This window comes from Lutjanus erythropterus, chromosome 1 (assembly GCF_056507025.1).
Source record: "Lutjanus erythropterus isolate fLutEry1 chromosome 1, fLutEry1.hap2, whole genome shotgun sequence".
NCBI classification, from domain to species: domain Eukaryota; kingdom Metazoa; phylum Chordata; class Actinopteri; order Lutjaniformes; family Lutjanidae; genus Lutjanus; species Lutjanus erythropterus.
This window is the reverse complement of record NC_139317.1, coordinates 42,140,183-42,155,936: the sequence shown is the minus strand read 5'-3', so window position 1 is coordinate 42,155,936 and position 15,754 is coordinate 42,140,183. Positions and strand designations below refer to the sequence as shown.

The 15,754-nt window shown below is 39.5% G+C and overlaps 1 protein-coding gene across 1 annotated transcript in view; it reads right to left on the bottom strand.

The window, feature by feature from the left end:
- LOC146333309 (neural-cadherin) overlaps positions 1–15,754 on the bottom strand; it is a 299,893-nt gene that overhangs the window by 112,083 nt on the left and 172,056 nt on the right. The window contains exon 26 of the mRNA XM_084722064.1: positions 1,904–2,118. Within this exon, the coding sequence (XP_084578190.1) occupies positions 1,904–2,118 (215 nt within the window). The remainder of the gene's footprint in view (positions 1–1,903; positions 2,119–15,754) is intronic.

Below are 15,754 nucleotides of genomic sequence, written 5' to 3'. Positions count from 1 at the left end.
AATGGCCATGACCTCCACTTTTTACTTTCCTCCCTGTACACCAACAGCTGTCCCTCAGGTCCATCAAGCTCCTGAAGTTAGCAGACAACACCACCTTTAATGGGCTCACCTCAGGTGGAGATGAGTTCGCCTACAGGTGGGAGATTGACTTGGTTTGGTGATCAGGTGCAGACAGAACCAAGTACCACCTGCCTCCATCACCATGTGTGACTCCACAGACAACACTGTGGAGGTCTTCCCCTCCCTGGGCACCATCATCACCGAGGACCTCAAGTGGGAGCTGAACATCAGAGAGCCCAGCAGAGGATGTACCCCCCAAGATTACTGATGAAGTTCCACCTGCCAAAGACAATGATGGTGCACTTCTACACCGCCAACATTAAGTCCATCCTCACCTCCTCCATCACCGTCTGGTACACTGCTGCCACTGCCAAGGAAAAGGGCAGACTGCAGGTATCATTTGCTGAGTAATTTCCAAGTCCAGACACAAACTTTTCAAACAACTATTCTTTTCCAACTGCACTTGCCTCCCCCTCTCCACAAAAGGGACTCCTCAGGGTTCGACAATTACCACATCCCACTGGCCTGTGGCCTTAAACAGTTATTCTGTAGCCACCACGTTTTATCTACATACTGAGAGCCTTCACTAACACAACATTACAGTTCCACAAATATTCTGATTCCTTCAAACCTTTAACACTTTAACACTCTACAAAAAGACTGAACAGTACTATGTGCCAGCTAGCTATGATATGTCAGAGCTCCTGACGTTTGAGTTTACAAAGCCTACTCAAACTTCTAAAGTGATCCTTATAGAAGAACATAAAAGGCTGACGATGAAAACAAAATTGCCAAGAGAACAGAATACTGTGAAACATAGTTGTACTGTTGCTATTACTTTTATATAAGTAATAATACCCAAAATTTTAGAGTTGCAGTGAAAAAACAGGACAGATGTGCGCTGTGTTTTACTCTGCAGCGCATCTCCCTAAGGCAGCAGACTATTAAAAACAAGGAAGAGCGACTAATCTAAAAGCCGTCACACTGACCAACCATGACTTCCCGCATTTTCACTGTCATCAAAGAAATAGATCAAAAGATTGTGATATGTATTGAAACGCTGCCAATATCTGTTGTCTTTTTTGCTAATCAGTGCAGCTCTGTGTCTGCCAGTCTTTATAATCTATACAGAAGGCTGTCTTAAAGTTGTGTTAAAATGCCTTGTCCATAGTTTACATTTTGGCCACCAAAAATATACTTTGAGAATCAAATTTAAGGGCTTGGTGGGGCCACCAAATGTTAGTATCTTTAGACAGAACAAGTAGCATTAACATACACATCTCACAATCCATTAGATAAACACACATCTTATTAATTTTTTGTCTCTGTATATTGCACATATTCTTGTACACATTCCAATATTTTGCATCTTCTTGCAAAACTGTGCTCTTTCTAGGTTTACTGTTTTGCAACAAGATACCAATGCAAAATGCATTTGTTGAAAAAACTTAATTTTCAGTAACCCTGATTCTGATTTAAGTTCATACCCCCTTGAGGCAAGACAGTGCATATATTTTTTTTAAATGTTACAAAACAGCACAAAGTCAAGTATTGCCACAGCAAAACCAGAGCAGTCTAAGCTAGTCTCTGCTAAAGGGCTAGAAAGATACGCATGTTGCTGTAACTCAAAACTGAGGAGATACAGCTGAGGGAAACTATCTCTCCAAACTCTGCCTCTTCTGCTTCTCTATCTGTCTTCATACAGAATTTCAGTTCAAATCATTTAATTGCAAAGTAAAAGAATTTTTCTTTATCCCATCTCAGTTACACCTGCTCTCAAAAAATGAATGATTTGGAATCAGATCCAGATGGGACATGTTATTAAAGCTTGAGACGTTCCTACCTATGGCCATGAAGTCCTCGTGGTCCCAGGCCTGCAGCTGCGCCAAGGGCCCGCTGTACAGCAGCAGTCCATCAGCCACGTCGGTGATGAACTCCAGCGACACGTGGCTCTCGAAACAAGGCATTATGGGAGGAAACCAGGCATAGCCATTGCCATGGAAACTGTGCTTGTTCTGCTGGCACTCAGGCCCCTCGAACTGAGCTGGGCATTGGCACCTTGGGGAGAAGAGGAAATCAAGAGCCAAAATTACATGAATTCATGAATGCAATTGTTGGGTTTTTTTTTTTTTGTTTCCAAAAATATAAGAGTCCTCTGTAAGTTTAAAATGCTACCCTGATCTTAATCTCCTTCCCCACTTTTTAAACCACTTACTGTATTTTGGTCTTTCAACTATTTTTTCCACACACTCTCTAAGTCTAGTTGTTTTCTCCTCTCAGACAGCCTTGCCCTTCGGCTATTTCTCTCACTCTGTCTGTTTCACTGATGCAGATGTTCTCATTAGTGGCAAAACCACAGGGAGAATCACTACATCACTGGGAAACTCCGTTCTCTGTATTTCCACACATCCAAGTACTCATTTGTCCTATCGCTTCCTGTCAAAATTTAACCTCTCACCCCATCATCCCTGGGTTTCTGAAAACAAAATCCTTTCGCCTATTATTTCTTTCAGTCCTTTCCCAGTTGTTCCAGCATGTGTCATTTGTGCAAACAAGCTTTTTTGTTCATGTGACCTACTTAATTCACCCTTTAGTGTGTGTCCAGATTTTCAGGAATTAAAAATAAAAAGATTTAGGATTCTTGCTTTATACCGCTTACTTTGTCTAACAACAATTTTAAACAAACAAAACAAACAAATGTGGAATATTTTAACATGTTACATTATTAGTGCCATAAGTAAAGTATTATTTTTGGTTATTGACTAGCTTTCGGTGTCAAAACATTCTTGGAGCCTCTCAGGGGACCTCTCGCCTGTTATAGGTGCACACAGTTTCCACAAACAGGGTTGTACAAAAATAGTTTGTCTCAGAATGTGGTAATTGCACTGCACAGGATGAGCACTGAGCTCCATCAAATCTGTTGGGACTTTATTTCACTGAAAGTAATGAGACCAAACTCTAGGAGGTGACATACAGTACATGTCAGACATTAAAATGTGTTTTCATTCTATCATTACTATCTGTTGCCATACTGTGATGTTTGCTTTAAAGGAGAAATCTGTAACATATTTACTGTAATGTGTCATGAGAGATTAAGGAAACATTTTAAATTCTCTGACAACAACACTACAATCGTGGTGTCCTTCTGTTCCGGGCCAGAACAACTGTGTTTGTGTGCCTGTTTCAGTTTAATTAGGATTCAAATTAATGCAGAATGTTCGCCAAATGAGTAAGTATCTGTTTATGAGTCGTAAAAAATTATGAATAATCTTGTAGAAGGCGTAGATTTTTATAACGGTTGAATTGAATGTTAATGGATTCTGGCAGGCAGTCGCTGAACTCAAAGTCCAGCGTGTGTATTTTTAGAGCAGTGGGTTTTTTTTTAAGGGAAAGCTTTACACTGACAGACAACTGACAGTTATAAACAGCTGATCAGCTGTCAATCTACGATGCTGCGTGTGATTTATACTCCTGCAGTGCTCCTGCAGCCAGTCCGAGCTTCCCCAAGTCTGGGGTCAGGGGTAAACAATTCATTTCAACCATAGATTGTCTATTAACTAGAATTCCAACCTATTTCATACACAATCTATGGCTCAAACTCAATATTTTGCCTGCTGTACTCATTTTTGCACGCACGATTGCTAGATATTGCCTTTTTAATTAATAGAGAGGCTGCATCCCGAATATGGAAATGCATCTATGGACACAGAGTTCAGAGTTTTGTATCCTGACAGATCTGATGGAGTTCAGGGCTCATCCTGAGGTCAGCTACTTCATTCCATACGCTTTGACAGTCTAAACGTAATCTCTGTGTTACAGTTTATGTATCTGAACTGCAGCATATAATTTACAGTTAGATCCTGACTGATCCTGTCATGGTGATAGGCCAATTAATTATTATGAATAAGTAATAAAGCTGCTGCTGTTGTACCACATGCATAAAAATATGCACGGCCCCATGATTTGTTTGTCTAGTTTGTTTGCTATTCTGTCACTGTGTAGTTATTAGGATCATGACCTGACATCAAATTGTGCAATATTTATTATTTAATATTGTAATACCTTACAAAAGAATGTGGTTCTGTGATATAAACCCCAGACATCCCGTGTGCAGGACGCCTAGCTTATAGCTACAGTCGACATTATGAAATCATGTGCAATGATTAGGTTTTTTTTCCCCTCTTTGACATCCCAAGACCCTGTGACATACAGCACAGAGAGAATCAATCTTTTTTTGTGTTATGTTTGCTTAAATGTAGTTTAAAATATAGCACAAAAGTTAAGGACTGATTACTCTAGCAAACAACAATAAACTGTTCGACACAATTATCTGTATGCAAGAATTTTACCAGGCAGTGGGAGCCCACATTGACAGCATGGACATGGCCAAGATTTCCATGCTGTGTCCCTGTGTCTGCCATTACTGTGCTGGATTTCACAAATGTTTATGACTGTCAAATGCTTCTGAAAAAGGAAAGTAAAAAGAAATATCAGACAGCATGCTAAACTGGTCTGTATTCCTGTTTACTTTACTTCAGTTCAATTCAACCCAGCTTTATTGTCATTGTACCTATACTGAGTAGAGGTACCCATAGATGTCCTTAATTGTACTCACATCTGTTCAAACAACAATATTATCTGTCTATGTATTTAGAAAGAAGACTGGGAGTGGGTGTGGTTTATACTGAAGTCACATTAAATTAATTATGAAATAATTAAGTTTCATGAACTGAACCCCACCACCATCACCATTTCACAGAGAGAACCTGAAAAAAATGTTTAACAAATCGAAAGATTCAGTGTTGGAATTGACTTGGAATAATAAGAATATCTGAATAGAGGAATATCTGTTTTCATCACATTATTTGTGCTTTCCCAAGTAATGTATTAGGATTCAGGTATACACTCAGGTATACAGCCTGATAAATAGCTTATACACTGTTCTCTCAGTCTCAGTGCAACAAACATGACAAATGGCACATACATGCAATAGTTCAAACCACAGTGCAGGATCATCAAATCACTGTAAATGAAGAGAGAGAATGTCTTGTGATCACATTCAAACTATGAAGAATCAATATAACTTACAATTAAAAACGAAAGTAAATAAAACAGGAAATATTTTGTGGGAAGTGTTTGCTAATGCCACATCTTTTGTGAAGCCCAAAAGACATTACAGTATTGAAGATGACTGAAAAGAGCACAACGAGAAGAATTGATTATTAAGCTCCTGCTGTTAGAGAACATAAAAAACTGATGTTTTATCATTGGTGAGATGTTTTAGGTCCCACAGGATCTGTAATCAGCAGTCCAAGCGGAATTAACCCAGAAGATGTAAAATATAGTTAATCAGCAACACATATTTTCTTTAACCTTCTGTACATGTGGAGGTGGATTTTATTTCCAAGGCTCTACACATCTCCAAAATCATTTTCTTGTATTTATCTGATTCTCAATAACACTTCCTTTCATCCTCCACCACTTAGTAGCTATATATGAGTCTGATGAGAAAGCCTTGCATTCTTTTAGCCAAATAAAAATTCCCCTCACTCAATCCACCTGTTGTTAGCAATTATGAAATACACAAATTGCACAGCCTCCCTCCCGACTCTGCACACAAACACACAGCTTGGAGAAACAAGGTATTTCTCCAGGGCAATACCTCTGCTCCTAATATGTGAGTTTTTCATTGGTTTATGTTATTCACACTTCGACTGCTTGTCAGGCTACTGAGTTTTAGCCCTGTGGATCCTGCAAAACCGCACAAAGATGTGTGTTTTTTAACTGCGTGCATGCACTGACACACATATCTCATTGGTGTTCTGCAGACAGCTCATTTCTCATCCAAGTGTTCCTTCGATGTCTCGCTAATTTCCCTGCCTGTGCTCTCTTCCAGGATTGAAAGAGCACAGATGAATGCTTGCGCGCGTGCACACACACACACACACACACACACACACACACACACACACACACACACACACACACACACACACACACACACACACACACACACACACACACACAGTTGGAAGTTACACAGCTTATGTACACTACATAGCACTTGCACAGATAAAAAAAGGACATGTCACTTATCTGCCTTAAGACGCAGACACACATAAGTATGCTAATGTTACATGCAAACAGGATAAGAGAGGATAAGTAGTCCGATAAGTAGAAATGAAATGAGAGAAGATGCACATTAAGGTGCTTGTGTGTCTGTTTGCTTACGCTTTGTTTATGTATGTGTGCAAGTGTCTGTCTGTTTGTGCTGGGAGTGTAGGAGTGAAAGCCAGTTAAGTGTCCATGTAATATTTAAGTCAAATTAAAATTCAAGTCACTAATTGGTGCAAGGACACATTAACTAAAATGTAAAAATATATTTCCATCAAAGTAAAATGGAAGGAGTCTCTGTTTATGAATGTCTGTCCTTCAATTTTGTTTTTGAGATCTACAGGACATATTTATTTGGATTAGTGGTCTCAGCTCCTCCACTCTACTGCTCAACATAGGAGCCCCCCAGGGCTGTGTGCTCAGCCCCCCTTCTGTTCATGACTGCAGCTCCTGACATGAAGAAAACTTTTGTGAAGTTTGCAGATGAGACAGTCATCTTTGGCTGGATTTCAAACAAGAATAAGACTTCATATCAGGAGAAAATCGACCATCTTGCAAAGTGGTACACAGAAAACAACCAACTGCTCAATGTCAGCAAAACCAAGGAGCTGATTGCTGATTTTCAGAGAAAGGAGGCAAACGGCCACATCCCTATCTACATCAGTGGAGCTGAGGTGGAGCAGGTGAACAGTTTTAGGTTCCTGGAAATCAACATCATGGAGATCCGGTCACAGACATTACACATCTTTACCCCAGTCAAAAAAGCTCAGAAACGCCTGTTTTTCTTAAGGAAAATTAAGACGGCAAAATTCCCGTGCCCAGTTCTTGTCGACTTCTACCGAGAAGCAAGAGAGCACATCCCGTCTGGAAACATCACAAACTGACATTGGATGTGCACGGCCCAGCACAGAAAAACTCTACAGCCAGTCATTAAAACCAGCCAGAACAGTGCGAGAGCTGAGATGATACTAAAAGACACGCCAGCCACAGCCTGTTCACCCTGCTGCCCTGCTGCACGAGATACAAAAGTATCCACTGTTGTGGAGCAGCCTCTTCCCTCAATTAGTGACTAATCAATTCATTCTCAGCACTCAACCTTATTAATTAATTTGTTCTGTATTTTTATTTATCCTAGAATTAATTTTTATTTAGCCTACCCAGAACTACAAGTAAATCTCATTTTACAACCTTGTTGTTAAATAACAAAGAGATAACTTTGAATCCTTGTAGTAGTGTCACTACAGCACACTGAGTAGTGGATTGAGATGAAATTGCCACACTGCTGAACAGCACGCTGGGCACAGCTTGTTCTCTGTCACTAGCTACAGTACATTCAGGAACAAATGAAGAAAAAGGGACTGGAAATGTTAAATTATAGCAAAACCTATATGTAAGCCATTGTTTCACTAAACTCAAACATTTCAAGCATCAGCATCATCAAAGACATTTATCATGACTCTTTTGTTCCTGGAAGTAGTCTGGTCTGAAATAGCAAGCTGTTAGCAATGACAGCAGCCAGTTGATTATCTCATGATCGCTATTACATTTAACTCCAATTTTCCCAGCTGATGTTGCTATTTATGTCGTAAAGACAAGTAAAAAGGTGCAGTCGGGATCAGTTTACACAGCGTTTCTCAAACTTGGTAAACATGCAGTTAAGTTCAGCATTAACATGCTTACAATTAGCTTACAACCAGCTTATTCGTGGCGCTGAAACTTGTCATGAGCGCTGATGCTTTACTAATTACTTTTAGACTATTAAGTTATTAACATTATTTGCATTATTCACAAACAGTCACTAAACCAGGTGCTACTATACATAATTTTTCGATAATTTCATTTGGTAAATGATCTGATTGTCAAAACTCATGGCCACGGGTAGCCAGTGCCAAATAGCAGTAACACACTTAGTTGTTTTTGTTGGTTTTTGTTGCTTTGACATTTTGGGAGGATGCTTGTTAACTGTCTCACCTGGACTGATGGAGGTTTGATATCAGTTTGGTCTCTCTGGGTTTAGTGGACAGACTTGTTGAGCACATGTTAGCTTGGTTAACCTCCACCACAAGAGGAGAAATGCTGGCTTGCAAATAAGCCACTGGGAGATTTCCATTCAGGAGTTGCCTGGCGCTGTTCAGAGCCCTTTTGGCTTTCCTGTTAGTGCTGCTGGCAGTATTAGAGCTACGCTAGCTGTCAGACAGTTAATACCTCTAAACTGTAGGCAGGTTGCTTCTTAAAAAAACAATGTCTGTTTTTCTGTTTCTACACGTGTTAAACACTTAGGCACATTGAGTTTACACTTGCCATATGAAATGTAAATGACTTAACTGAATTGAGTTAATTAAAGGCACATCTGCTGAGAAAAGAAGTAATGTACAGAGTAATGTAACTCCTTAAAGTTTGCTGTTTGGTAATTAATTAAGTTATACATTTGCTTTCTTCAATGAGTAATGTCTGAGTAATTGATGACATTTATTTCAAGTAATTGCCCACCACTGTTCCTATATTAGTGTGTGATCTGAATCCAGACATTAGAGATGAGTCACTTTATTTGGCTCACCTCAACTCCACTCACGCAACACTTTTTTTCCCCCAACTTTTGAATTAGCTGGGATGTAAGCGGAATCAGGCACTGTCAAGATGGTGAGAGCCAAAGTCACCACACTGAACTTCAAAATGGCCCTCAGGAAATGGGTCACGTAACAGAGACTTCCATCTGGTTCATTTTGTCTGTTGAAGTTTTTTAGGTCCCCACCCCTACAGATGTTAGGCCAATCAAAGTACAAGACTGACATAATCACTCAGAACCAAAATTTTCTGAAATGAACCTTCCCACTTTTCGTTAAATACAGTTTTCCAAGTTAGAATTAAAATCACCAATAATACACACATTGATTTCTCAGCAGAGAAGAAATTTAATTTCACTTTTGCTTTAAAGTTTATTAATCAGCTTCTTACTATGAATGATGGGATCCTTGCACATGCTATTTTCTGCCAAGTTTGCAACAGTTCTGGTTATTTCACTTAAGAGATTTTCTTTATTTGTTTGTTGTCTTAGCTCCTCTCACTGGCTCGAAGTTGGTGTGTCGCAAAAACGCGATGTCTCATATTTCTCTGCATCAATCAGGATTTATCAAAATTTGAATCTGAATCTGGTGACAGTTGGCGGGGGGGTGGTTGCTTTTGTTGTTGCCCAGAGTTTTTGAGTGTTACAAATCTTAATACATAATATCTTAAGGATTTTTTTTCCCTTTACATTTAAATTTCAATATTATTTATTTAGTCATGACTATTTAATGTTATAGAAAAATGCTAAGTTTGACAAGCTTTAAATTTTTACTCTGTTCACACACATCCATAGTTTATGTGCGTGTGTGTGTGACTTGAGGCACCAAGAAAACATCTGTGCCTGCATTTCCATTTTGGCAATGTCATCCTAATTCTCTGAGCGCAAGACAATCTGAGACATAGTTTTAGTCACAACGGCCAAGCCCTCCAATCCTCTTAAGGCAGCTTTGTTTTGCTCATTCGCTGTCTGTTGGGAATTGTGTTTGTTAACGTCCGACTGGCAGCTGTAATCCCACCCCAAACCCACAACCCCCTAATCTTATTATTAATCCCAGTGCCTCCATTATCTGCATGTTCTTCCTTCAATCTTGGGCCATAAATCTGTTTGTACATGTTGTGGTGGGGTCATATCTGAAAGATGCCAGAACAGAAAACTATCCTGCAGTTATTATATCTTGTATTATCTCTTATCTAATCTACATGTATTATTTCTTCTCCCTTCACTTCCCTTCTCTCTTTCTTATGTTCTTTGGATATCATCTTTTCTCTCGCCTCCATTTTCTGTCTCCAGCTTTTCAAATTCTTTTTTTTATTTACCTCATTATTTTCTCTTACCCTCCCGCTGCTCTATTATTTTCCTAATTTGCTTTATTTCCCCCTTCTCTTCCCCCTTTAATCCTCACTTTTTCCTTGCCTGACATCCCATTTCTCGCCTCCTCTCCTCTTCTGAACATGGGGAATCACACAGCAGATGTTACAGAGCTCAGGTACTGTAGTGTGATTGAAAATGTGACAGTCATACATACAGGATCTGTGTCTCAGCGCTGACAACTTCGCCGGCTTTGCCTTGTTCTCTCCTTGTCATCTGTTTGGCTGATACTTCACAAAGAAACATTTTCTGCACTTTCATTCTGGCCCGCATTCACTTTTCATAGAAGGCACGCAGAACATGATATTTCAGAGGCAACAGGAGCTGAAATTTATCATTCAAAAACGCCATTTTTACCTGTTCACCAGCATGAACATATTTTTTTCTTTTCAGTTTAGGGTAGGCATTTATAACAATGTGGCAAATAGGGAAAGTTTTTGGACAGTGATAAAAAAAAAAAAAAAACTGAATACCCTGGCTAGCAAATTTGTAGTGCCAGAAGAGTTGTCATGAGTTGAGTTTCCAAAATAAAACGTCATCCACACATCACAGTGCTCTCAAGCCTGAAATATGAATTCTGCAGCCAGCTGTGGATTTATAAACAATAGAGATTTACATTTTGCTTTACAAGCCTTATTATTTGGCTCGCAAATATTCATGTAAAATGATGATGAATTTGTCCAGCATTACTGTAAAGTGCAAGAATAATTCCAATGGTGTCTCACTCCCTACTCGTCAAAAACATCAGTTTGGTCAGCAGACGAATGCTTCAAACCACGACACTGTCGGTACCCCTGCAGTGCCAGTTTTTCATGTGCAGGGCTTTGCAGTTAACCAAGCAAAAATAAAAATGCAACATCTGGGGAGACTTGAACATGCAGGCAAGAATGGTGGCCTTCTTCGCCATGGCAACAACAGTCAGATGACTTTAATTGTCATGTGTTAAAATAAGTGATGGCGTAAGTTAATGTGCATAACTTAGGTAAGAAATCAATGTAGATTATTGGTTTCATACAGGATACTTCTTCAACAAAGTGTTTGCCCCCCCCCCCCCCCCCCCCGCCCCCAAATACATTCCCTTTACAATATGTCACTTAATGTTGACAGCACATCAAAAAATCATGCTTGAGTGAGCACTTCCAGAAATGACACTAGAGTTGTACTTACGACGTCACAGTTTGAGGCTGGCTGTTAATTTAATGGTGAGCATGTCCCAGCAGGAGGACGGAGGTCACGATAGGTGAAACAGCCCAAGTTAAGGTCTTGCTACTTCCACACAGCTTGCCAAGTCTACAGTGGAGGTGTTGCACGTGATGCTTCAATATTAATGTACGGATGGCTGATAAATTTAAGGGGAAAAAAACAATCAGGGACTTATTAAATTCACCTCAAGTTTTGAAAATAACTTCTGTTGATGTTAGAGGAACAAATCATCATACTTCCTATTCTTAGTCTCTTAAGTTTGCCAATGATACCACATTGGTAGGGCTGATGTCTGAAGCAATGAAAAAGCTGAATTTACACAATGAGAGATTAATACAGAAAGGCAAGAAGGGAAGGAAGGAAGACAAGGAAGGACGGCAGAAAGGGAAGGTTGGTGCATCTGTGTGTCGGTCTTCCTTTCTTTCCTTCCTAAAATACAGAAGCAGGGTTTCACCCCTGGTGGGCCTTTGTGCAACTAACAACTTGGAGTTGAAATTTTCACATATCTTGGGAAGGTATGATGCAATGTTATTGTGCTGGGACTGTGAGCACCTTCACCTTTGAAATAACTGTGGTCTGGAAACACCTCAGTACAAGACAGGAAATGTCTGGACAAAATGGTGCGCACTGTATCAAAAATCATAGGCCAGGAGCTATCCCTTGCTGAAATCTACACCTTTGGACTACAGGAAAAAGAAACATCACATTCTTCATGACTCCTCACATCCGCATCTTTTTAACATCTGCCTTTCTTCTACAAACTACTTCTACTTCTACACTTCTACAAATGTGCTATTATTATTCCTGTCTGTAAGATCATGTGAGAGCCTTCAATAATCAGATGCAAGCTGGTCAGAATTTATAAGATATTACAGCATAATTGGAAAACATTTGGCTTACTGACTTAAAATGCCTTATTAAGACCCTCATTTTGTGATTAGTTCTCTGGCCAATGAGATAATCCACCTTGTTTTTGAAGAGTGTGTATAGCTATCAAGATATCTGCTCCATCAGTGCTGTGAACTAGGCAATAAAAGCATCTCAGCATACGTTATACAAAGCAATGCCACATTGTTTGCAGAGATTAATGGAGAGAATGAGAGAAGAAAAATGCCCACATCTCAAATAATTGTGTATTTGTGTGTGAGTGTGTGTTTGTGTGCTTGAGTGTAATCCAGGGATTATGTCTAGTGTGGATCCAGCCAGTCTTCCAGCCTTGGTCCAGCGGTGAGCCACATTACACGCCGGCTCCAGCCAGCCACGGTGAAATCCTGCCCTTTTCACTCACTGCTTCTAATTAAATGAAGCTGAAGGGTAAAATTAACTTCTACAAGACACAGCAAGAAAGCTTAGTGGACATGTGTGCGATGAGACTCTATGCTCATCTGCAAATATGTGGCGTTGAACACGTATGTCTGTGTTAGTGCTTCAGGATGAAGTATTTGAACATCTTAAGCACAGAACACCTGTAGCAGCAGCTGCTGCTACCATTTTCTTTTCTGTGATGTCTAAATTCTACCCTGGCCTGATGTATATGTGCATGTGCAGCACTGGTTCCCTGTCTGGGTAAATGTAGATGTTGCTCCTCACATTATCATTTCAAAGCTGAAATCTGTTATTTATTTCAGATATAATCATCATTTTATAGCATCTGCATGGCCACATGGTGTAAGATGTTCAAGTCATACTGAATTTGAATGACACGGTCTTTGCTACTTTTTTTTTTTTTTAGAAAAATATTACTACCTAAAATGGAGATTTTTTTTAACTTTATGCTACATATTTGCTTTCATTACAATGCCCCTAGTTGTACATACTTTTTTCAGGCTAAATAGCTAATTAGCTACTCAGCTGTAGTACTTTGAGTACCTTAAAAAAATCACCAGCAAATGTCAAGAATGGTCGGTTTGTTAAATGTCTTTACCAGTGCAAGTTTGTTTAAATCCAGTTGTCTTCGTGCCCATGTTGGCTCTATTGTCAGTCAAAAATAGATACATTCAGTCAAAATGTTCATTTGTCTTTTACTTCAATTCAAGACCAAGTACCTGCAAAACTAACGATATTCCAGCCACCTTCAGCTTTAATTTATTTACCATTATGTAATGCCAATAAACAGAAACTGTTGCTGTGTAAAACACACACACAAAAAAAACCCAAAAACCTTAACTGTGGCTAACAAGACAACATCAAGGTGGACTCAGGGAAAGGTTTTGACATCTTTGTTGTAGTTCAGATGTAAGTTTGTTTACATATATCTCTTGCCACTTTAGAGTATAACAATGTACAGGAGATTTCAGCTTTGAGCGAGGAAAATTGAGTCTTAATTTCATCATAACATTCAAAATCTGTGTGGAGTTACAGTTGAGACAGTGATAAAAGCTTTGGTCTACACACTGGTCTTTCATGTAATTGGTTGCAAAGAGCCCTTCACTTCCACCATTAAAGATCCGAGCCTGAGGAGCATCAGGCTGAATTACACAAAGTTAAACAGGGTCATGTCTCCTTCACCACTAGAAGCACCAAAGAGCTTATTTCGTCATTGTGTTTGTAGTTAAAAGGATTTGTTGAAACGCTCTCATCCCACTTTTGGCCTTGTTTACAGAGTGATTTATGCTAATGAAGACACTCTCCTTCAGTTCCCTTATTTGCCAGGAATTCGAAACAAGCACTGGCAGTATGTGACAGCTAACATGTGATATTTTTCATCTAGTGGGAGGTTGTGAAAAGTTTGTTTCTATTTATAACACTAGGTAACACAGAGGCAAACAAGAGCTGTATTTTGAGTCAGGCTCCGCCAAGAATGTTCTGTAAATCTCATTTTTCATCTGCAAGTCAGACTTCATGACAGTAGAGAGGGCAGGCAGTTAAACCCTGTCAAGAACTGCAGTGCTGATGTCTGCATCCACCAAGGCCTTGTAAACTACCTGTTATGAACCCAAATGCTGCAAAATCTGAGCATAGTCCCCTGGCACTCTATGTCAAATTGAAGGGAGTGCTTTTATATGGGAAAAGTGGGAGAAATAAGCTGCAGTTTTAACAATGAACAGATGGATGATGGACATAGGACTAGAAATGCAAATCTTTGATTTAAAGTAATAAAATAAGAAAAGCCATGTGGGATTCTGTTATTGTTGCAGTTGAAAAGCATAATTAAGGGTGTGTTCCAATACCCATATTACCATACTATTTAGTATGCCAGATAAAGATTTATTGTGTCTGTCAAAAACACAGTATGCCAAAAACATCAGGATGTCCCACTGTATCCAGTCACAATTTGCATTGTGCAAGCCAGCATGATTTCCTGGCTATTCCAACCCAGAATCCTTTGCATAATGGTAGATCTCCATCTTTAACTGAGCTGCTGAGAGATAGGCTTGGGTACTGAAATTCGGTGCCACCTTATGACCAATACCAACCGGACCAAACCACAACACAGATTACTGTACCTTGTTTCGGTGCCACATGCCTGACGATTGAAAAAGTTTCCCTCTGGTGCAGACGTTACAGATACAATCACCAAACGTGCTGAGTTAACGTCACAGCAACGCTACAATTCCAGCAGCTCTACAGGGATCTGGCAGCTAAGCTAAAGCATCTAAAGTGTATCTGTCTTTCACTCAAAATTATTCCAACACCGGTCAGGATGTCCAAAAAATGTTTAAAATCAACTATGTGTGAACGGGAGCAGCATCTGTCGACACACTGATTGTATTTGTATTTGTATTGTATTGTTGCGATTGTATTTCCCAGGATGGTAACTCGCCATCCTAGTCAAAATACTGCGCATGGAACAGGCTTGTACGCAGGGACATGGCCCCAAAAATGGGGAATATTGATATGAAAGACTAGATGAGACATGTTATGATGAGTTATCCTTTATATCTATGATACGGAGACGATGATGACAGGAGCTTTTCCTCAGATTAGAAATTATGATGGTGATCTTCAAAAAAATTGAGAAGAATTTTTTTTATTTTGCTGTTATTAGTGCTGTAACTGTTGTGTAGGGTTAATTTATTGTAGTTGGGTTAACTTTTCATCATGTGAATCTGTTATGTAACTTTGTTATGTTTCAAGTATATATTTATATTTATGTTTATGTATCTAAGTATACTTTAAACGTAACGGTTGATTAGGGGTGTGCGATATGACGATATTAGATCGTGAAGGATTAGAACGTGTAGACGATCTGCCAAAGTGAGAAGATCGTATGGATCGTTCAGGGGTCCCTAACAGGCGGACCCACACGCCGTCCTATACGGACCCAGACCTATAACCAATAAATTATTAAGAGATTTTAAATTTTGACGGGACGCTTCTATTTTAACTGGCGCAACTTTTCTAGTCTTTCCGGCGCTGGTTTAGCTGATCAGGAAACGCACAGACCAACTGCAGAGAAGTTGCGTTAACTGTTGTTAATGACGGAGTTTATTACAACAGTCG